Source organism: Melozone crissalis, unplaced genomic scaffold (genome assembly GCF_028551555.1).
Source record: "Melozone crissalis strain CALT ecotype California unplaced genomic scaffold, PUWL_Pcris_2 ptg000035l_1, whole genome shotgun sequence".
In the NCBI taxonomy this organism is placed as follows: domain Eukaryota; kingdom Metazoa; phylum Chordata; class Aves; order Passeriformes; family Passerellidae; genus Melozone; species Melozone crissalis.
Window position 1 is genome coordinate 5455826 of NW_026535813.1, and position 17795 is coordinate 5473620.

At 44.1% G+C, this 17795-nt stretch overlaps 1 protein-coding gene across 1 annotated transcript in view; it reads right to left on the bottom strand.

Annotated features, from left to right (window-relative positions):
* LOC128941421 (5'-AMP-activated protein kinase catalytic subunit alpha-1-like) overlaps positions 1 to 12693 on the bottom strand; it is a 76258-nt gene extending 63565 nt beyond the window's left edge. The window contains exon 1 of the mRNA XM_054283177.1: positions 12546 to 12693. Within this exon, the coding sequence (XP_054139152.1) occupies positions 12546 to 12681 (136 nt within the window). The 5' untranslated portion in view covers positions 12682 to 12693. The remainder of the gene's footprint in view (positions 1 to 12545) is intronic.
* Between the last annotated feature and the right edge of the window lie 5102 nt (positions 12694 to 17795).

The window sequence follows — 17795 nt, forward strand, 5'->3', positions numbered from 1 at the left end:
CCTTTAAAACTTAATGTATCTCAATTCAATTTGCCTCCAAAACCAAAATATTCAGTAGAAGATGAGAGATTGGGACATTTGCTAAATGCACAAAAGAATTCAGAAGGGTGGTATGTGACTGCACAAGGACAGATAGTGGTACCCCCCTTGATAATGAGAGAAGTTCTACAAATTAAACATAACAAATGTCATAGGGGTGCAGAGGCATTGATAAAATCACTAAAGCAAAGTTTAATCTTGGTACGCATGTTAACAATGGCAAAATCAGTAATGTCAAAATGTGAGATCTACTTGAAGAACAACCCAGTGGCTAGATGGCAGGCACAGCTAGAAAGGATTCAGATAGGAATAGAACCAGGGGACTATTGGCAGGTGGATTTTGTAGAATTGCCAAGAACTCAAGGATACAAATATCTGTTAGTGAGGGTTGACACATTTTCTGGATGGCCAGAAGCCCTTCCCTGTCGCACAAATCAAGCAAAGGAAACAGTTAAGTGGTTACTACAGGAGATTATTCCCAGGTTCAGGGTACCTCTAGGGATATCATCAGACAGGGGGCTGCATTTTATAGCCATGGTAGTAAGAGAACTAAGTAGATTGCGGGGAATAACTTGGGACCTCCACACACCGTGGAGACCCCAGTCAAGTGGACAGGTAGAGAGGATGAATCAGACACTAAAGAGGCAAATCAGTAAAATATGCCAAGAAGCCAAATTGCAGTGGCCCCAAGCTTTGCCAATATCACTGTTGAGGATTCGGATAAAACCTAGGAGTGGAATGTCAGTCAGTCCTTATGAGATATTGTATGAGAAACCATATGAATCTCCTGAACCTAATCCAAACGTACATGTCACGGGAAAGCAGGAAGTGTATAATTATGTTCTGTCTCTCAGGAAAACTTTAGCTCGGCTTTGGAACGTCCTCGTGTGGAATAGGCCACTGACTCTCGAGAACCCAGTTCATGACATACATCTGAAAGATGAGGTGTACATTAAAAATTGGAACGAAGAACCACTGAAAGAAAAGTGGACTGGACCCCATCAGGTACTGTTGACCACCTTTACAGCAGTCAAAGTAGCCGGTGTGGACCCCTGGATTCACTATACCCGAGTGAAGAAAATCCATCCCGGATCATGGACTGTGTAAATTGTGGAACCAACAAAGCTGCAGATAAGATGTGTATGTGTTTAATTGCTTCAAGAATGTAATCAATAATTGTGTCAATGCTCATTTTATGGTTATTAGTATCTTTGGGATGTGGAATGCAAAAAGATCAACTAACCACTCTTCATTCTAGAATGAAGAGAGAAGTACAAGCAGAAACACAGGTGATAAAAGTTTCTAATGCAATTTGGGCTAACAACGTAATGATTGGATTAGTAGAAGACTTTGCTAAAATGCAAAACACCAGCAGAATTAACTGCCTGTCTGCCAATACCAAAGGCAGTGGGAGACCCAATAAGTTGGGGAATCATAACATCAAAATTACCTGAAATACAAAAGAACCAAACAATTGAATGTAAACAGGTACCGGAGTTGAAGCAAATAGTCAGAGAAACCTGAAAAGTAACAGGAGAGTGGATGACACCTCTGAAGAAACAGGACTGTATTTTAAGTCATGGCAGGGTAGGACAAATCATAGGGTGGTGGGTTAAAGACATCACAAATTGGGAATGCTTTTTGCCAGACTATAAAAAGATTATAGGGAATGTTACAGAAACCACTCTGGTATGGAAGTGTGAGGCCAAGAATCAGAAAGATCAGATAGAGCCTTGGGACAGTGCGTGGTCCATGAATATACTTCAAAAATTCCAATATAGGGAAAACACCCCTTGGTGTATTAAATGGGAAAGTTCCAAGAATGAGACAGATCCAGCAGTAGTGAACACTGCCACTAGTAGTAGAATGAAGGCAGACAAAGTGAGTTGGTGGGCATGTAATAAAACTTATGATTGCACTTCTGATGATATAGAGATAAAACAAATGCCACCCCTGGTAGTAACCCTACAAATTGGTTGTGCCTGCAGAGGGATCAAACATAAACAAGGTAAAGTGAATTACAAAATACTCGTAGGATGTACCAAGAGTACAATCCAAAGTCCAGGACAATTTGTATGGGCAACAAGTGATGGCACCTGGACAACACATCTGCCTGTAGACGGGAAAGTAAAAGAAATTAATTTGGGCCTCCCTAATTTATGTCCAATTTGGAAAAAGTCCCAATTTAATGGAAAACGTGAACTTCTGCAAATAAGAACAAGATGAGACGTTCTAGACAATGAAAATCAGGATGACACTTGGCAAGAACCCTCTAGTGGAGTGAAATTTGGGTGGGCCCTAGAGTCTTTGCTCGGTTCCATAGCAAACTACCAGAATAGAGAAATGTTGTACAAGCTTACAGGTCAGGTAGATAGACTAGCAAGAGTCACCCGGGAAGGATTTAAAGAACTAAGCGTACCATTACAAGCCACCACAAAAATGACTTTACAAAATCGACTGGCCTTAGATTTGTTACTCCTGAAAGAGCATGGAGTGTGTGGATTTTTAAAGGGATGGATTGATCATTGCTGCCTCCATATCCCAAATGTAACTGCAGATGTAGAATATGACATCAATCAGTTGAAACAAATAGAGCATGAAGCACAAGAAGAGCAGAAGGATTTGACTACAAGCTGGTTAGGCAAAATCTTCAAAGGGTAAGGGTAGAATGCGAGTTCATGAATTAAATCTATCATGGAGAGTGTGATAATCTCACTAATTGTATTCTTAGCAATTTGGTTAGTTTACAACATCTTAAAGGGAGAAATACAGAAGAAAACGTCCTGGAACTGAAAAATAATTAAGGCACTGACACGAGATCCACACCCACCATCTTCCGGTTCTCCAGTTCATGACAGTATCCATGACAACATTTACATCAACCATGAATTTGAAGAACATCAAGTATAAACTCAGAAACAAAGGACTATATCAAGTGAAAACATTTGCACTTATAGTGAAGTGAAAATGCTTTCAAAGGGGAGGAAATGATAGTAAAAGATTTTAAAATCATAGAAAATTTGGGGAGCTAGAAAGAAAGTTAGGCTTAGTAGGCCCTGGGAAAATGTTAAAGGTAGGCCCTGGGAAATGTTAGGCCTTGTATTTGCTAGATCATGTGAAGCTGCACCTGTGTAGTCAGTATATGATCAATTATATAATTGTTAGATGTGATTAGATATAATTATTGTTTAAAGAATAAAGAGAAACTATTTTTGCGGTTTGAGGGGGATCACAAGAAATCCATGCTTGGATAAAATCAGTGTATACAATAGAACAATGTAAGTTTAATAATTAATATGTAAGTTATATAACAATAGAATATAAAACATGTATGGCTAGAAACCATGTCGGGTCAGATTTGGGTCTGTGTCCCCTGACACCCAGAGCTCTTTAATAAAAGCACCTGCATATAATGATTCCGTGATTATGGGCTCCTGAATGCTACCCAAGGGAGAAATCACTTTGTGGTAAAATGCAGCATCGTTCTGCATACTGACTTGCCTACCATAAGTGGTCTGGGAATTTATTTAGGAACTGAAAGCAAGTGTTAGTGTTCATGGACTAATGCTCTGTTTCCGTAAAAAAAATGTGTTATCTTGTCCCTAAATAATGTGCTATGTTGTTTTCTTCTTGCTCTAGCTGTACTTAATAAAAAGGGCATATTTTATCTGTGATGCACTAGTTTCCTTCTTGAGCACACATTCATTTAATACTATATCTGTGATTGTTTTCCTGTAATCTTTAGCATCTTCCCTTTCTAGTGATTGATATGGTTTCATCAATTGACAATAAAAGGATAAACTAACAATTATTTTTTTTTAATTAGGATTTTTCTTGAGAGCTCGTGTAATGTACCATATGGCTTCTTGAAAGTGGGTCTTTAGTTTTAACAGTGGTGTCAGCCCCAAAAGATGAGTGGGAAAACCAGTGCTTAATAATTCTTAAGGGGCTCCTGCTGTCAAGATAGCTGTTAGTTTAATTCACTCTGCTATTTACCCTTTTACCCTCCCACATAACTGGGAAAACATCACATCAGTACCAGTTTAGCTTTTCACCTGGCTGTGGTAGCCTGAGTCGAATAGTGACAGGCTTAGCTCATTTGACTGTCCCTCAGATGGGCAGTCATGGAGAAGAAAGCTGTTTCTAGCCAATATCCAGTCAAAGCTAAAACACCACAGAGCTGAAAAGCTGTGGTGTAAAAGAGTACTGGACCAAAATCAGTTATGTGTTAAAAAAACTGATGATTCCTGCTGCAGGCAAATGCAGATGTCCAAATTTTTTTAATAGTTAGACTTTCAGTGATTTGTACTGAGAAAATGAGGGTACAAATTACCTTTGTAAATATTCAGAATTTGTTCAACAATGTAGATTCAAACCCCTGGTCTGTATTGCCTGCAAAACTGATGTAAATTGGTCTTCCTGATTAAGGCAGTGATAAGAGATCTGAGAATGGACAATGAAGATCAGTTTGCTATCTAATGTTGCTGTGCAGCAATATGCCTTTGCACAGCATCACAGCATTAACTCTTTTTTTTGTAAATATTAATGAAAACATTTAGCTCCTATTTCTAATTACTACCTTCCTCTAAGCCTTGGGTTGGCCATTTGGCATATGACAGCAATGCCTCATTAAACACAGCATATGCTTGTTCAGCTTTTTTTCTACAGCCTTTATGACTAGTATCTGCATTTCATAAGAATGTCATATTTACTCTGAATGTCCTCGTGATCTGTTTTTTTTTTCCAGTTGAAAGCCAGGTGAACTAAGTTTAGCCACCGTTCTGCATTTGAACAGTTCAAACGAGTCATTGTTGCTTTAAGACTGTCTTAAAAATGTTCATGTTATGCATAGCCATGGCGAAGCATGAAGGCAATTGGCATTATCAAAGAATAAAGAAATAGAAGGAAATGTTACATCTGTAAAGGGAACTTTTTGCAGTGATTCTTTTGAAGGACTGATAGCTCATTGAGGTTTAGGGTGACTAATATAAATATATTTTGATTGCTTCTTATTTGTGAAGCTTCTTAGGTAATTTCTGTTAAGAGGTAATACAAAGTAGCTTTCATAAATATAACACTGGCTTCTTTTCTACATTATATTATCTGAGGTGTTGCTTTCAGTTGTCTTTATGCAAAATTCAAAAGTAGTCACCAGTCTGTTACCAGTTAGTGTCTGCTGTTTTGCTGATACTAGATATTTTGAACTGCTTCATCTCTCTTAGGTTGCAAATGCAAGATGTGGTGGGGGCTGTGTATTCTATTTACCATCTGTTAGAGGTGGGACAATTATCTTCTGTTAATTGGACTACCTGTTAAAACCAGGTGGGGCAGTTTTCTTTATCTCTTCCACAACCAATCCTCCCTCTGGGGAGATATCTTCTGTTAATGGGCCATTGAGTCTCACTGCATGACTGATAAAAATTACATCATCCCACTGTGAGATGCTCTGCCCAGGGGGAGGAGCCAAGCACTCCTACCTGGATATAATCTGAGATTTGGAACACCAGACACAGCCTTTTCCCACTGGATTCCCAGAAGAGCAGCTTTCTTTTCCACTGGATTCCCAGAGGAAGACCAGGCCCATCTACTCCACCACTAGACCTTCAGAGGAAAACTACACCCTTCTACAGGATCACTGCAGCCACCATTTATTCAGACTGCTACCAACACCCTGACCAACAGGGTGTCAGTTCATATTTTGACTCTGTCAGTGTTGTTTTGTATTACTGCATTTTTATTTTTATTTTGCCTAATAAAGAACTGTTATTCCTATTCCCATATCTTTGCCTGAGAGCTCCTTAATTTCAAAATTATACTAATTCAGAGGGAGAGGGTTTAACATTTTCCATTTCAAGAGAGGCTCCTGCCTTCCATAGCAAACACCTGTCTTTTCAAACCAAGACAGATTTTGGCACCCAACGTGAGTCATGAGGGCATCTACAGAAAAAGGGCGAAAAAGGAATAACAGTTCTTGAGTAACCTAATTTTTTTGTGCTGGATTAAGAAATCTCATTAGGTATCGCCATGTGGTCTAGCTTACCCTGGTTTGAGTGGCACGTGGTCATGGCTATATTTCTCCCATTTTCAGCCCCTTATCTAAACATGGGTCCTATAACTTCAGGCTACTGTGGCTGTTATCCAGTTTGCTTTATGGGTTAATGAGGTGAGGAATTAATAGATTTTTAACTTCCTCTGGAAGGTGGGCACATCAATTCAGAGCTATCACACACTAACTATATGTTTTTGAGGTTACTTTAATAATGGTACTTACTGTGAGGAAATTACACTGGGGGAAATTTTTTTCCAACCCTTCAACCAGTTCTTTGGGTCTACCCCACCAGTTTTCAAAGGGTTCAAATCTTCTCTAAATGCTAATGATTTCATACAGTGGTTGGTGTTGCTGATATGTCTGTTAAGCCTGTTCATTTTAGCATTCAGAGATAAGGGAAGATTGACTTGGATAACCACCCTGATACCTATCCCAGAGAATAGGGCTGCCCCACCGCCTGACCCTGCCCTGCAGCCCACCTCAGAAATTAACCACCCAGACTGGGGCTCTAGTGAAGGAGATACGCAAGATGGGCCAGATGCTGAAGAACTACATTTCCCCAGCTGGTGAGAAACCCTCTCCCTGCCTCGAAGAGGGAGAGTCTGATGGTGCAGAAGTGGAACCCACAGACGTTACAACTACCCAGGTTCCAGCTGAACCACAGGGGCAGTCACAGCCAGCAGCAGTCGCCCCTGTGGAAACGAGGAAGTCTAAGATGAAATCAGAGCACCCAGATAATAAGGATAAGAAAGGAGGGCCCTCACAACCCACAGGGGAGCCAACAGTTGAGATCATCACTGAGTCCCTGAGATATGAAATTCTCCATAATCTGCACAAAGACATCGTACAATGGGAGCGTGAGGCTTATACAACCTGGCACAGGTGTGCAACTGGATGGTGCTGAGGCAAGGAATTTGGCACCCTTGACCCAGGACTCAGGGGTGAATCAGGTATTTGTAAGGGAGCCAGGGCCCCTTTCCCTCTGGGAACAGCTTTTAATGAGTGCAAGAGAGAAGTTTGTCCACAGAGAGAGAATGCAGGAGTACCATCATAGAATGCGCTAGAAGACCCTTGAGTGTTAGGAAGGATGAATGTTTGACAAGAAAGTCTCACAGATATTTATGCTTAGCAGAAAGATTTTTAAATGTAGAGTCTGATGAAGGAATAGAGATGGAAGCAAGTTTTGATATAGAAGAAAAGAATTGCTGAGCTAGTCTTACTGGCTAACCAAGGAGGCAAAGGGTATGTTAGTTAGAAGGGGTTTTTATGGCTTAGAGCAAAGGATAAACCCACCTCAAACAAGAAGATGTTTTCACCAAGCAGAAAGATAGCACAGGCAAACAAGTCAGCAAAGTTGCAAGTAGAAAAAAGGTCTCAGAATTTTCCACTGCAAGAAAACTGAAAAACAACTTCTAGCTTAAACTCTAATGTACTAACTTTTAGTGATTGGAGAATAGCAATGTGAATATGGTAATTATAGTAGTTATGATAGGCTATAGATAATAGTTAAGGTATAGATTGGTTCTACTGTATTAAGATGCTAAGCAAAGAAAAGTATATAATGCATTGTAACCAAAACCAAAGGGTCTCCAGGCCTGCCTGCAGCTGGAGCTGACAGCTGTAGGCACAGGCTCTGTCGCCCACGACCCTGGACTGCTGTAACCTCTTGGATGGAATAAACTGCATTTTGGAGAGCTGCCTGGAGTCCCGCATCTCTCATTTAGGCTCTTACACTTGAGGAAGGGATCCAACAGCTGAGAGAAGTGGTGGTACTGGAAGTACTCTTTGAGAGGGATTGATGGCATGATAATGACCCCAACAAGGTCAGGTGCACAGGGCAAATGTTGTGGAATCTGGCAAATCTAGGGCCATCTCAATACACCACCTTGATTGCAATGATTAATACTGATAACAACTGATACAGTGGGTTCTGTCACCAACAAGCTTAGAAATTACAAGAGTATGATCAATGGCTCAATGCAGGCGCATGTCTCTGCTGTGCTTAAGGACCTCAAAGAAGGGATGAGTGAGGTGGTGAAGGAGGAGGTGAGGAGGAACAGTTCCCATTTAGCACCAGTGTGAGTCACAGGCCCCGAAGTCACAGCCCAATGTCTCCCAGCTAGAGAGAGAGGGTAGACCTCACGAGCTGACCTGTGGTTCTTGCTGCGCGACCATGGGGAAAACATGGGAAGGTGAAATGGGAAACCCACTTCTGTCCTGGCAGCATGGGTGCTTCAACTCAAGGAGAGAAACACTAACCAAGCGAGTTCCACTAAAGTGAGGGTAGCCTCAACCTCCCATGACTGAGCTGCTGGGTATGATCTGTCAGATCCCCTTGAAGGAACCTCTAGTATGTATGCCCAGGAATAAAATTATAACCAGGGTTAGAAGGGCCCTGCCTCTAGCCAGGGAGAGGCACTGGAAAACCAGGTCTTTTAGATGGTGTGGATCTGATGGCCTAGCACATCAGAGCCATAAAAATATGAAGCATTCATTGATACTGGTTCACAGTGTACCCTAATGTCATTGGGACATGTGGGGGCAGAACCTGTTGCCATTGTCGGGGTAATGGAGAGATTGCAGCTATTGACCCTGTTGGAAGCCGAGGTGAGTCTGACTGGGAAGGAGTAGCAGAAACATCCTATTGTGATCGGCCTCGAGGCCCCATGTATTCTGGGCATAGACTTCCTCTGGAACAGCTATTACAAAGACTCAAAGGGACTCAGGTGGACTTTTGGAATAGCTGCTGTAGAGGCAGAAGACATTAAGCAATTGAACACATTGCCTGGACTATCAGAAAACCCATCTGCAGTAGGACTCCTGAAGGTGGAAGAGCAACGAGTACCAATTGCCACCTTGATGGTGCACCGCTGGCAGTATTGGATAAATCGAGATGCCTTGATCCCCATCCACAAAATGATCCATGAGCTGGAGAGCCAAGGGGTGGTCAATAAGGCCCACTCACCCTTCAACAGTCCCATTTGGCCTGTGCACAAATCTGACAGAGAATGGAGATTGACTGTGGACTATTGTGACTTGAATGAAGTGACTCCACTGCTGAGCACTGCTGTGCTGGACATGCTGGAACTCCAGTACGAGCTGGAGTCCAAGGCAGCGAAATGGTACGCCACTATTAACATTGATAATGCATTTTTCTCAATTCCTCTGGCAGCAGAATGCAGACCTCAGTTCACTTTCACCTGGAGGAGCATGTAATACACCTGGAACCGACTGACCCAGGGGTGGAAACACACCCCCACTATCTGCCATGGACTGATCCAGGCTGCACTGGAAAAGGGTGAAGCTCCAGAATAACTGCAGTATATTGATGACATAATTGTCTAGGTTTCTTGGTTTAGGGCAAATTTGGGAGAGAACTCTTAAAGGGGTTTTTTTAGAAAAGCAGATTTAATGGAAAGTCTGCCCATGTCCCCAAAAGTAAAGCCAATAAAGAGCACCAAAACAATCAACAAGTAGACCAAGATGCAAAAATAGAAGTATCAATAATAGACTTAGATTAGCAACACCAAAAAAAGTTATTCCTAACTCAATAAGCCCATAATACCTCAAGTCATCAAAGTAGAGATACCACCTATAAGTAAGCACGAAACCAAAAAGTGAATTTAACCATAGACAGTATTTCTGAAGTTATCCATGACTGTAAAACATGTGCTACCATCAAACAAGCCAAGCGAATAAAGCCCCTGTAATATAGTGGACAGTAGTCCAAATACAAGTATGGAGAAGCCTGACAGATTAACTACATCACACTGCCCCAGACACGCCAAAGCAAGCCCTACATACAATAATAGAAGCCACCACAAGATAGTTAAAAACTTACCCTGTGCCTCATGCTACAGCCCATAACACCATCCTAAACCTTAAAAAGCAAGCCCTTTAAAAGCATAGTTGTGGCACTCATATTTTCTGGAAAAATCCCTTCGCCCGGGATTTTTCTCCTGGGAAGCTGAGAAGCCTCAGAGAAAAAGGAAAACAATATTATCTCATTGCTTCTCCTGTGTTTTGCTGCGTTGGAATGTGTTTGGAGATTGTTTATCCAACAGGTGATTGTTTAATTGGTTTCATGTGAATTGTTTTGACTTAATGACCAATCACAGTCAAGCTGTGTTGGGGCTCTGGAAAGAGTCACAAGTTTTCATTATTATCTTTTTAGCCTTCTGTAAGTATCCGTTCTTTATTCTTTAGTATAGTTCAGTATAGTATTCTTTAATATAATATAGTATCATAAAATAATAAATTAGCCTTCTAAGAACATGGAGTCAGATTTATCATTCCTTCCTTTGTCTGGGAACCTCGCAAAAATGATACATAGTACCCCTGAGAGGACTGAGTCAGACAACAATACTCATTTCAAGAACAGCCTTATCAACACCTAAGCTAGGAAACATGACATTAAATAAGTATACCATATTCCCTACCATACAGCAGCTACAAGAAAAGTAAAGAGGTACAATAGACTATTAAAAACCACCTTAAAAGCATTACGTAAGAAATCTTTCAAAAATTAAAAGCAACACCTGACAAAAGCCACCTAGTTAATTAACAACCAAAGCTCTACTAACCGAGTTGGCCCTGCCCAATCTGAACTTTTACATAGAGTAAACAAAGTCCCAGTAGTACATGTCAGAAGTTTGTTAGAGAAGACAGTTTAGATCAATTCTGCCTCAAGTACAGACAAACCCATTTGTAGAGTTGACTTTACTCAAGGACCAAGTTACACATAGTAAATAATACAGAAAGATAAAAGAACACGATGCATACCTCAAAGAAATCTGATTGTTGATTAAAAACTATATATAAATATCACTGTTTGCTGAATGTTACTGCCATTGTCTGTGTATAACTGTATATTAGATGTATAATATATATGTTTATAAAGTTAAAATATATATTAAATTTAGTAGCAAGCTAACAATATGGGGATGAGGGGTGGAATGTCCTGAGTTAACTATATAATATTTTATCCCAAATCATATGTTCTGTTTATGCTAAATAATAAGTTTTACGCCTTTAAGACTTATTCCAGAGAGTAAAGGAGAAAGAGAAGAAGCACGCAGTTTGTTTTCAGACACTGCACTCACTCCTCCACATTCCTACTCCTAGACTATTGTTGTCTACAGATAAACAAACAACAAGACAAAACTCTCCTTTGTTTTAGTTAGTTTTAGCTAACTGAAGCAAAAAAGTTTCCTAAACTGTAGGGTTTTTTCCCTTTTCTTTAAACTTGTTTAAACCTACTCTAGACTAAACACCCAAAAAAGCACCAGCAGCTCACATCTGTAGCCCACTGGGCCGGGCCTGGGCTGTGACATTTCCAGCGCCAGAGAAACTGATAAGAGACTGAGTGAGACAAGCTACAACCCAGGGAGGGGACTTTTCTGAGTTTGTCATCTCTTTTAAAGCAACAAGAACTTTTATTGTTTGATATTATTTAGGTTTTATTGTTTAATAAACAGGTTTTTTCCACTATTCTCCAAAAATTACTTTTTCCCAAACCAGTTAAAGGAAGAGCCAATTAAATCTGCTTTTCTTGAAGAACCCCTTTAGGGATTGTCTCCCAAATTTGCCCTAAACCAAGACACATGCTTATTTCTCCCCTTGATAGAGTGAAGCATCTTGTCTCCCTTATAAGGGTATCAAGTATTAATATTTGTGCAGCAAAACATACATACGGCTCAAGAATTAAAAATATCTACTTTCATTACATATCTGATGATGATTTATATAAATGCAGCATAAGTTGCTTCCAACAATTATTTCTGTAAATACAGAAGAGAAAAATTTTGCTTTTCCTATGATTACTTCCCATTAGAAGTCCCTACCCCAGAGAAGTTAGCTAATACAACTCCCCTTTCCTGAAAGACGTTCACAGCATCAGACAATATTTCCACACCACCACACCCAGTCTACATCATTCAGAATGTAGCCCCGGCCACCACCCTGTAGCCACTACATCTAGGGGTGAGGCTCCAGTTAACAGCCCGTGAAATGCCTTCTTGCAGTCACCCCGAAAACATGTCAGCCCTACATCGCTCTCCCTAACCCTTTTCCCACCACCCCTGTCAGCCCCCGGTGCTAGGGCAGTCACATCCCAGTGACCCACCGGGCTTGACAGATACAGCCAGGCACTACCTCCAGTGAAACTCAGACCACATCCCCAACACTCTGAGAAGGAAACAGAGCAGGACCAAGCCCAAACTAAGGTGGCAGTCCAGCCCCAAAACGCCCCACCACTCTGATCAGGCCTCAACGGTCACATGACTTCAGCCCTAGAGGACTGGCCGCCGTCAGGCGACCGTAGGCAGCCATGTCCCTCAGCTGGAAATGAAGACTCTGTTGCTCAGCCCAACACACCCACCCAGCGCACTACCCCCTGCAGCCCAACTGGACCATGCACTCCGTGGAGCAGGTGAGAGTCCCACTCCCTGCCACTCACCTTTGACTTTGCCGAAGGTACCGACGCCGAGCGTGTCGCCCAGGATATAGTGCCCAATCTTCACCCGGCCATGCTCGTGCTTCTGTTTACCCGCCACTGCCGCCGCCATCTTGAGCCTAGGGCCGAGCCTGCTCATAGAGTGCACCCTTGCCGCAGTACTATCAGGGGAGGAGCAAACAAATAACACTCATCAACCCAATCGGGAAGTGATCTCAGCACTTATCACTTTCCTGCCCTCCCCTGGGGCAAATCCTTGCTGTTGGGTGGGGGAGGGCTGGGTCAGCTCAGTGGCACCCTAAGGGGTGAGGCTTCTGCAGGTGGGCCCTGCCAGCAGGGCATAATGGCGGGATGGAAAAAACAGCCCCCGGAAACTGTGGGGCGGAGTGAGGGGGCTGGGGTGTTTTTATGCCACCTTCCCCGGGAAATATTGGAAATATGCAAAGATTTCGGGACCGGGAGGGAAGGCGGTCATAGAGTGCTTCTCAGCAGTGGTGGCAGTTTCCCTCAGCTCTGGCATGGTGCAAGGAGCTGACCTGGGCCCACTGGCATCACAAGTGGCACTGCCTGGAAGTTTAAGCTCCCTCGTATTCCTGGCTAGCACCGCAATCGCCCGCGAGGTCTGTGCCTGCAGGCAGTGGGAAGCTAGGGCTAACCGCTCCCCCCAATACGGGTTGTCCTTCCTGATGCTAAAGTGAGGAGATGTGTCAAACATAGGCATACTTTCAATTGAGAAATTGTGATAGCACAATGAGATGGCTAGGCTGTCTGCATTGTCACAGCCACGGGGTGCTATGCAATGTGCTGCTGCACACTGCAAGGCCTGCCTGTGGAGAGCATACAGCAGCTCTCACTGGGGTGGTGGCTTGTATTGATTTGCACAGCCTGGTTTTTGGTAGCAGGGGGACCACAAAGATGCCTCCTGTGAAAAGCTGCTGGAAGCTTCCCACCATGTCCAGTAGAGCCAATGGCTGATGGCTCTGAAGATGGACATGCTGCTGGCAAAAACTGGGCCAACGAGAGAGGCTGGTAATGCCTCTGTGATTAAATATTTAAGAAGAAAATTAAAACAAAAGTCATGTGATTTTGCTTTTAGTTAGAGAAGAGGAGGAGGTGAGAACATGTGAGGGAAAACAACATGGTGACACAAAGGTCAGTGAAGAAGGAGGGGGAGAAGGTGCTCCAGGCACCAGAGCTGAGATTCCTCTGCAGGCTATTGTGAAGCAGGTTGTCCCCCTGCAGCTCATGGGTCTACGGGGGATGCAGACATCCACCCTCAGCCTGTGGGGTAGGTGCCCATGCCAGAGCAGGTGGCTGGCTGGAGGAGGCTGTGATCCAGTGGAAGACCTGGTGGAGAGAGGGGGCCCCTGCTTCCAGGATGGAGCAGCCTGTCCTTGGAGGACTGCACCCTGTGGAAGGAGAGACCCACATGGCAGCAGTTCTGGGAGGACTGTCTGCCCGTGGGGGGAGTCCACATTGCAGCACGTGCGGTACGGCTGCTGCTCGTGAGAGTGGACCCACGTTGGAGAAGTTCATGGAGAACTGTCTCCCATGGGAGAGACTCCACAGTCTCACAGGGGAATGAGACAGAGTGGAAATTATCCAGAGTAGAAATCCATTCCTATTTAGTGTTATGAACAAAAATTCAGTTGATTTTTTTCTGTGAGAAAAAAATTACCACTACTGCTGCCTGTGTTATGGTAATTACGGGTCATTGTCGTTAATGGTTGTTTTTGTATTAGTAAAAGCCCTGGCTAGGGCGAGGTAATGGCCCTTCTCTGACACAGTGGAGGGTGGGAACCTTCCTGAACCGTGAGGAGAAGACACCTGAGAAGGTGAGGGGGGGGTTATGCAAAGTGACTCCAAGGACCAGAATGCTTTGTGAGACCCCCGACTCCAAACCCACGGAAAGACCCCAAAAACAACGAGCCAGATAAGAGTTGAGAGACTGGAGTGATGTCTGGACGTGAGGAGCCGAGTGCCGAGCCTGCAGAGATGCGGAACACCTTCGGACCCTCTTGCCCTGACCATGGGAGAAGCCCCCGGAGATGAGGGCCTGCTAAGACAGCTGGCAAAAGTAGAAACACCTGGCGAGGAATACCATGCCCTAAAAGGCTCCCACGAGGACTGGATTCCCCCAGCTCTGCCCCTAGTGGACAGAGCTGTGCGTATCCTCCTCCTCTGAGTCGCCTTGGGAGAGACGACGGATGCTGCAGACCCGTCGAGCCGCCCAATCCTGAGCTGATCACTTTTAATAAAGGCATTAAAAAGGAGAAGAAGTCTCCTGGCCCTTGTTTATTTCAGCTGGGGGCGCTCGTCCGGAATAGCCACGCCGCAAGAAGACTCAGGACTGGCCATCTTGGATCTTCAGAGGACAGCTGGCTACCAGGACCAAGAGGGATCGGCTCAGGACAGCAACGCAGAGGAGCACTGGAGCACCGGACTGGTGAGAAACTCGGTGGCGGGAGTGGGAGACGTGCGCATGTGTGTGTGAGTGAGACGAGGGCCGGCAGCCGGACCTTCGAAGTGAGAGGGACCCCTCAGTAGCGCGTTTCCTGACTCCTGCGAAGGGGCAGGCCGGAAACAGGGGAAAGCGAGTGGAATTAGCGTGAGTGAAGTCGTCTCCCAAGGGGGAATAAAGGGCCCCCCCACTCCGGGCGTACGGAGTGAATTACTGTGTATGAATGGCACGCACCCAATGTAAGTCCTGACAAAGGGAGGTCAGGCACTTTTGTAAGTCTCGAGAAGGATTCGAGTAAGATTTGTCAGTCCCGAGAAGGATTCGGGTGTTTGCACAAGCCCTGCAGGCAAAGTAAGTCCTGACAAAGGGAGTCAGGCACAAACCCCAGCGAAGGAGGCTGTGGTTTGCTTTTAAGTCCTGATACGGTGAAGCCTAAAAATTGGCGAGTTAGGCAAACTAAAAATCAGGCAGTTGTTTTTCCTGACTGAGGGAGTCAGGCACGACCCGGACTCTTCGGCCGAGGCTTCGTGTGTTCAAGTCCCGATAGATGTAAGACCTGACGTTGGGAAGTTGGGCAATCGAGATCGGGCAGTTGTTTCAGTATAAAGTCCTGAGCATCAGGCAGAAATTTGAAGTTCAGTGGAGGAGGCTGAAGCTCCTCAAACAAGGTTTTTTTTGAAATTCCCGGTCAGTAGAGGCACCTTTGGGACTTTTTTTTATTGAGACCTGAAAAATGGGAGGTTGTAATAGTAAAAAGACCGGCAAGAAACTGAGGTGTATACATCCCAATAGTCCCTTAGGAGAACTGTTAGTAAAATGGGATTCTATAGAGGCCACGGAGGGATTAGATAAAGTGAAAATGATCCATTATTGTATGGAAGTGTGGCCAGAATTAGAGGTGCAAGGAGGATGGCCTTGGTGTGGGACAAAGGATAAGTGGATGTGCCAACAATTTAATAATTATCTGACAGCTCGAGGAGATACTGATCCTGAGCAATTACTGTATATATCTTGCTGGGTAAAGAGCGCTATTGGGGATGAAGGGGTGCGAATTTGTAAGGTACAGAGACAGAAAGAGGGGAATGAAGGAGGGGATGATAGAACTAGTAAAAGATGGGACCTCCTGGATTATTTGCCTCCTTCTGCCCCTCCACTTTATAATCCTCTTCTTCAGGCAGCTCAAATGGCAGGTCCGGTTCTTCCCCCGGCTGCCATCTCATTACCACCTGCTCAAATTCCTCCTTCTACCTCTTCGGCTTCCGCTATGGTAAACCCAGTATCCCCTCCAGTTCCTTCTGCATCACCACAAGCGCCTACTCCACCTGCTGTATTCTCTACCCCTTCTCCAGCTCCGCTGAATATTCACTTAGGCTCTTCTCCCCCTCATATTGCTGTCCCTTTACCTCCTCCTAGTTGGGACACAAATGCCTCCTTGCCCAGTAAACGGCTATCAGCAAATACACCTGCTGATGGGCAGAAAGTTCAGGGTAACCCAGATATCCCTCAAAGTAGTTTGGCATCTGAAGATGGGCCATACTGTAGCACCAGATCCAAGACCTCCAAGGCGGAGAGACTCTTTCCCCTCAGAGAGGTTCCTATGGGAGGAGTAGCGGGAGGTGTTTGCTTTGTGAATGCTCCCCTAACTGCTTCTGAGGTGAGAGGATTCAAGAAAGAGTTGGGGCATTTAGTTGAGGACCCAGTGGGCATAGCGCCAACCAAGTGGATCAATTTCTAGGTCCAAATATCTACACTTGGGGGGAGATGAATTCCATCCTGAGTATATTATTTTCCCCAGAAGAGGTCCAGATGATAAGGGCGGCTGGCATAAGAATATGGGAGAAAGATAACAGTCCAGGACCCCAGGTGCCAACAGGTGAACAGAAATTGCCACTAACGGAGCCCAGCTGGAACCCTAATCAGGAGGAGGGGAGGAAGGCCATGAGGGAATATAGGTCTTTGATAATACAGGGGATCAAAGAGTCAGATGCCAAAGGAACTAACACCCAATTGGCATTTGAGGGTGCACAAGAGAAGGATGAAGCTCCTGCTACCCGGCTTAATCGCCTAAGGCGGAACTTCCAGTTGTACTCTAGAATAGACCCAGACACCCCAGAAGGTCAAATGCTACTAAAAGTCCAATTTGTTACCAAATCTTGGCCTGATATAAGGAGAAAACTGGAAAAGATGGAAGATTGGCAAGAGAAGGACATAAATGAGTTATTAAAAGAGGCATTGAAGGTGTATTTAAAGAGGGAGGAAGAAAAAGCAAAGGCCAAGGCTACGATCATGGTTGCTGTAGCTAGAGAAAGTGCAGGGTGGGCGGGTCCACCACCAGGAGGAGGCAAGGATAGGTCAGTACTGTCAGGTGCAAGAGGGATGGAGAAACCTCAAGGCCCTTTGAGAGAGCGACATTGCTATTACTGTGGAGAGCCAGGACACATCAGGAGGTTTTGTAGAAAGCTTAGTCTCGATGCGGCAATAGCCAGGGAACAAGATAATTTAGGGAAGATCCTTAGAGGTGACGATTAGAAGGTCAGGGGCTTTACACTATAGGGGACCCGACGCAACATCTAGAAGAGCCCTTGGTAAACTTTGAAGTGGGACCCCTAAATGAAGAATTTGAATTTTTGAGTAGATACAGGAGCAGATAAGTCCTGTCTCAACAAAGTACTAAGAAGTATAGTATAGGATAGTGAAAAAAAATTCTGAAGTTAGACAAAAACAGCTAGGTAGAAAGGATATCCAACAGCACTAAAACTGGCCAGTAAAACTAAACTTGTAATAAGTGATGT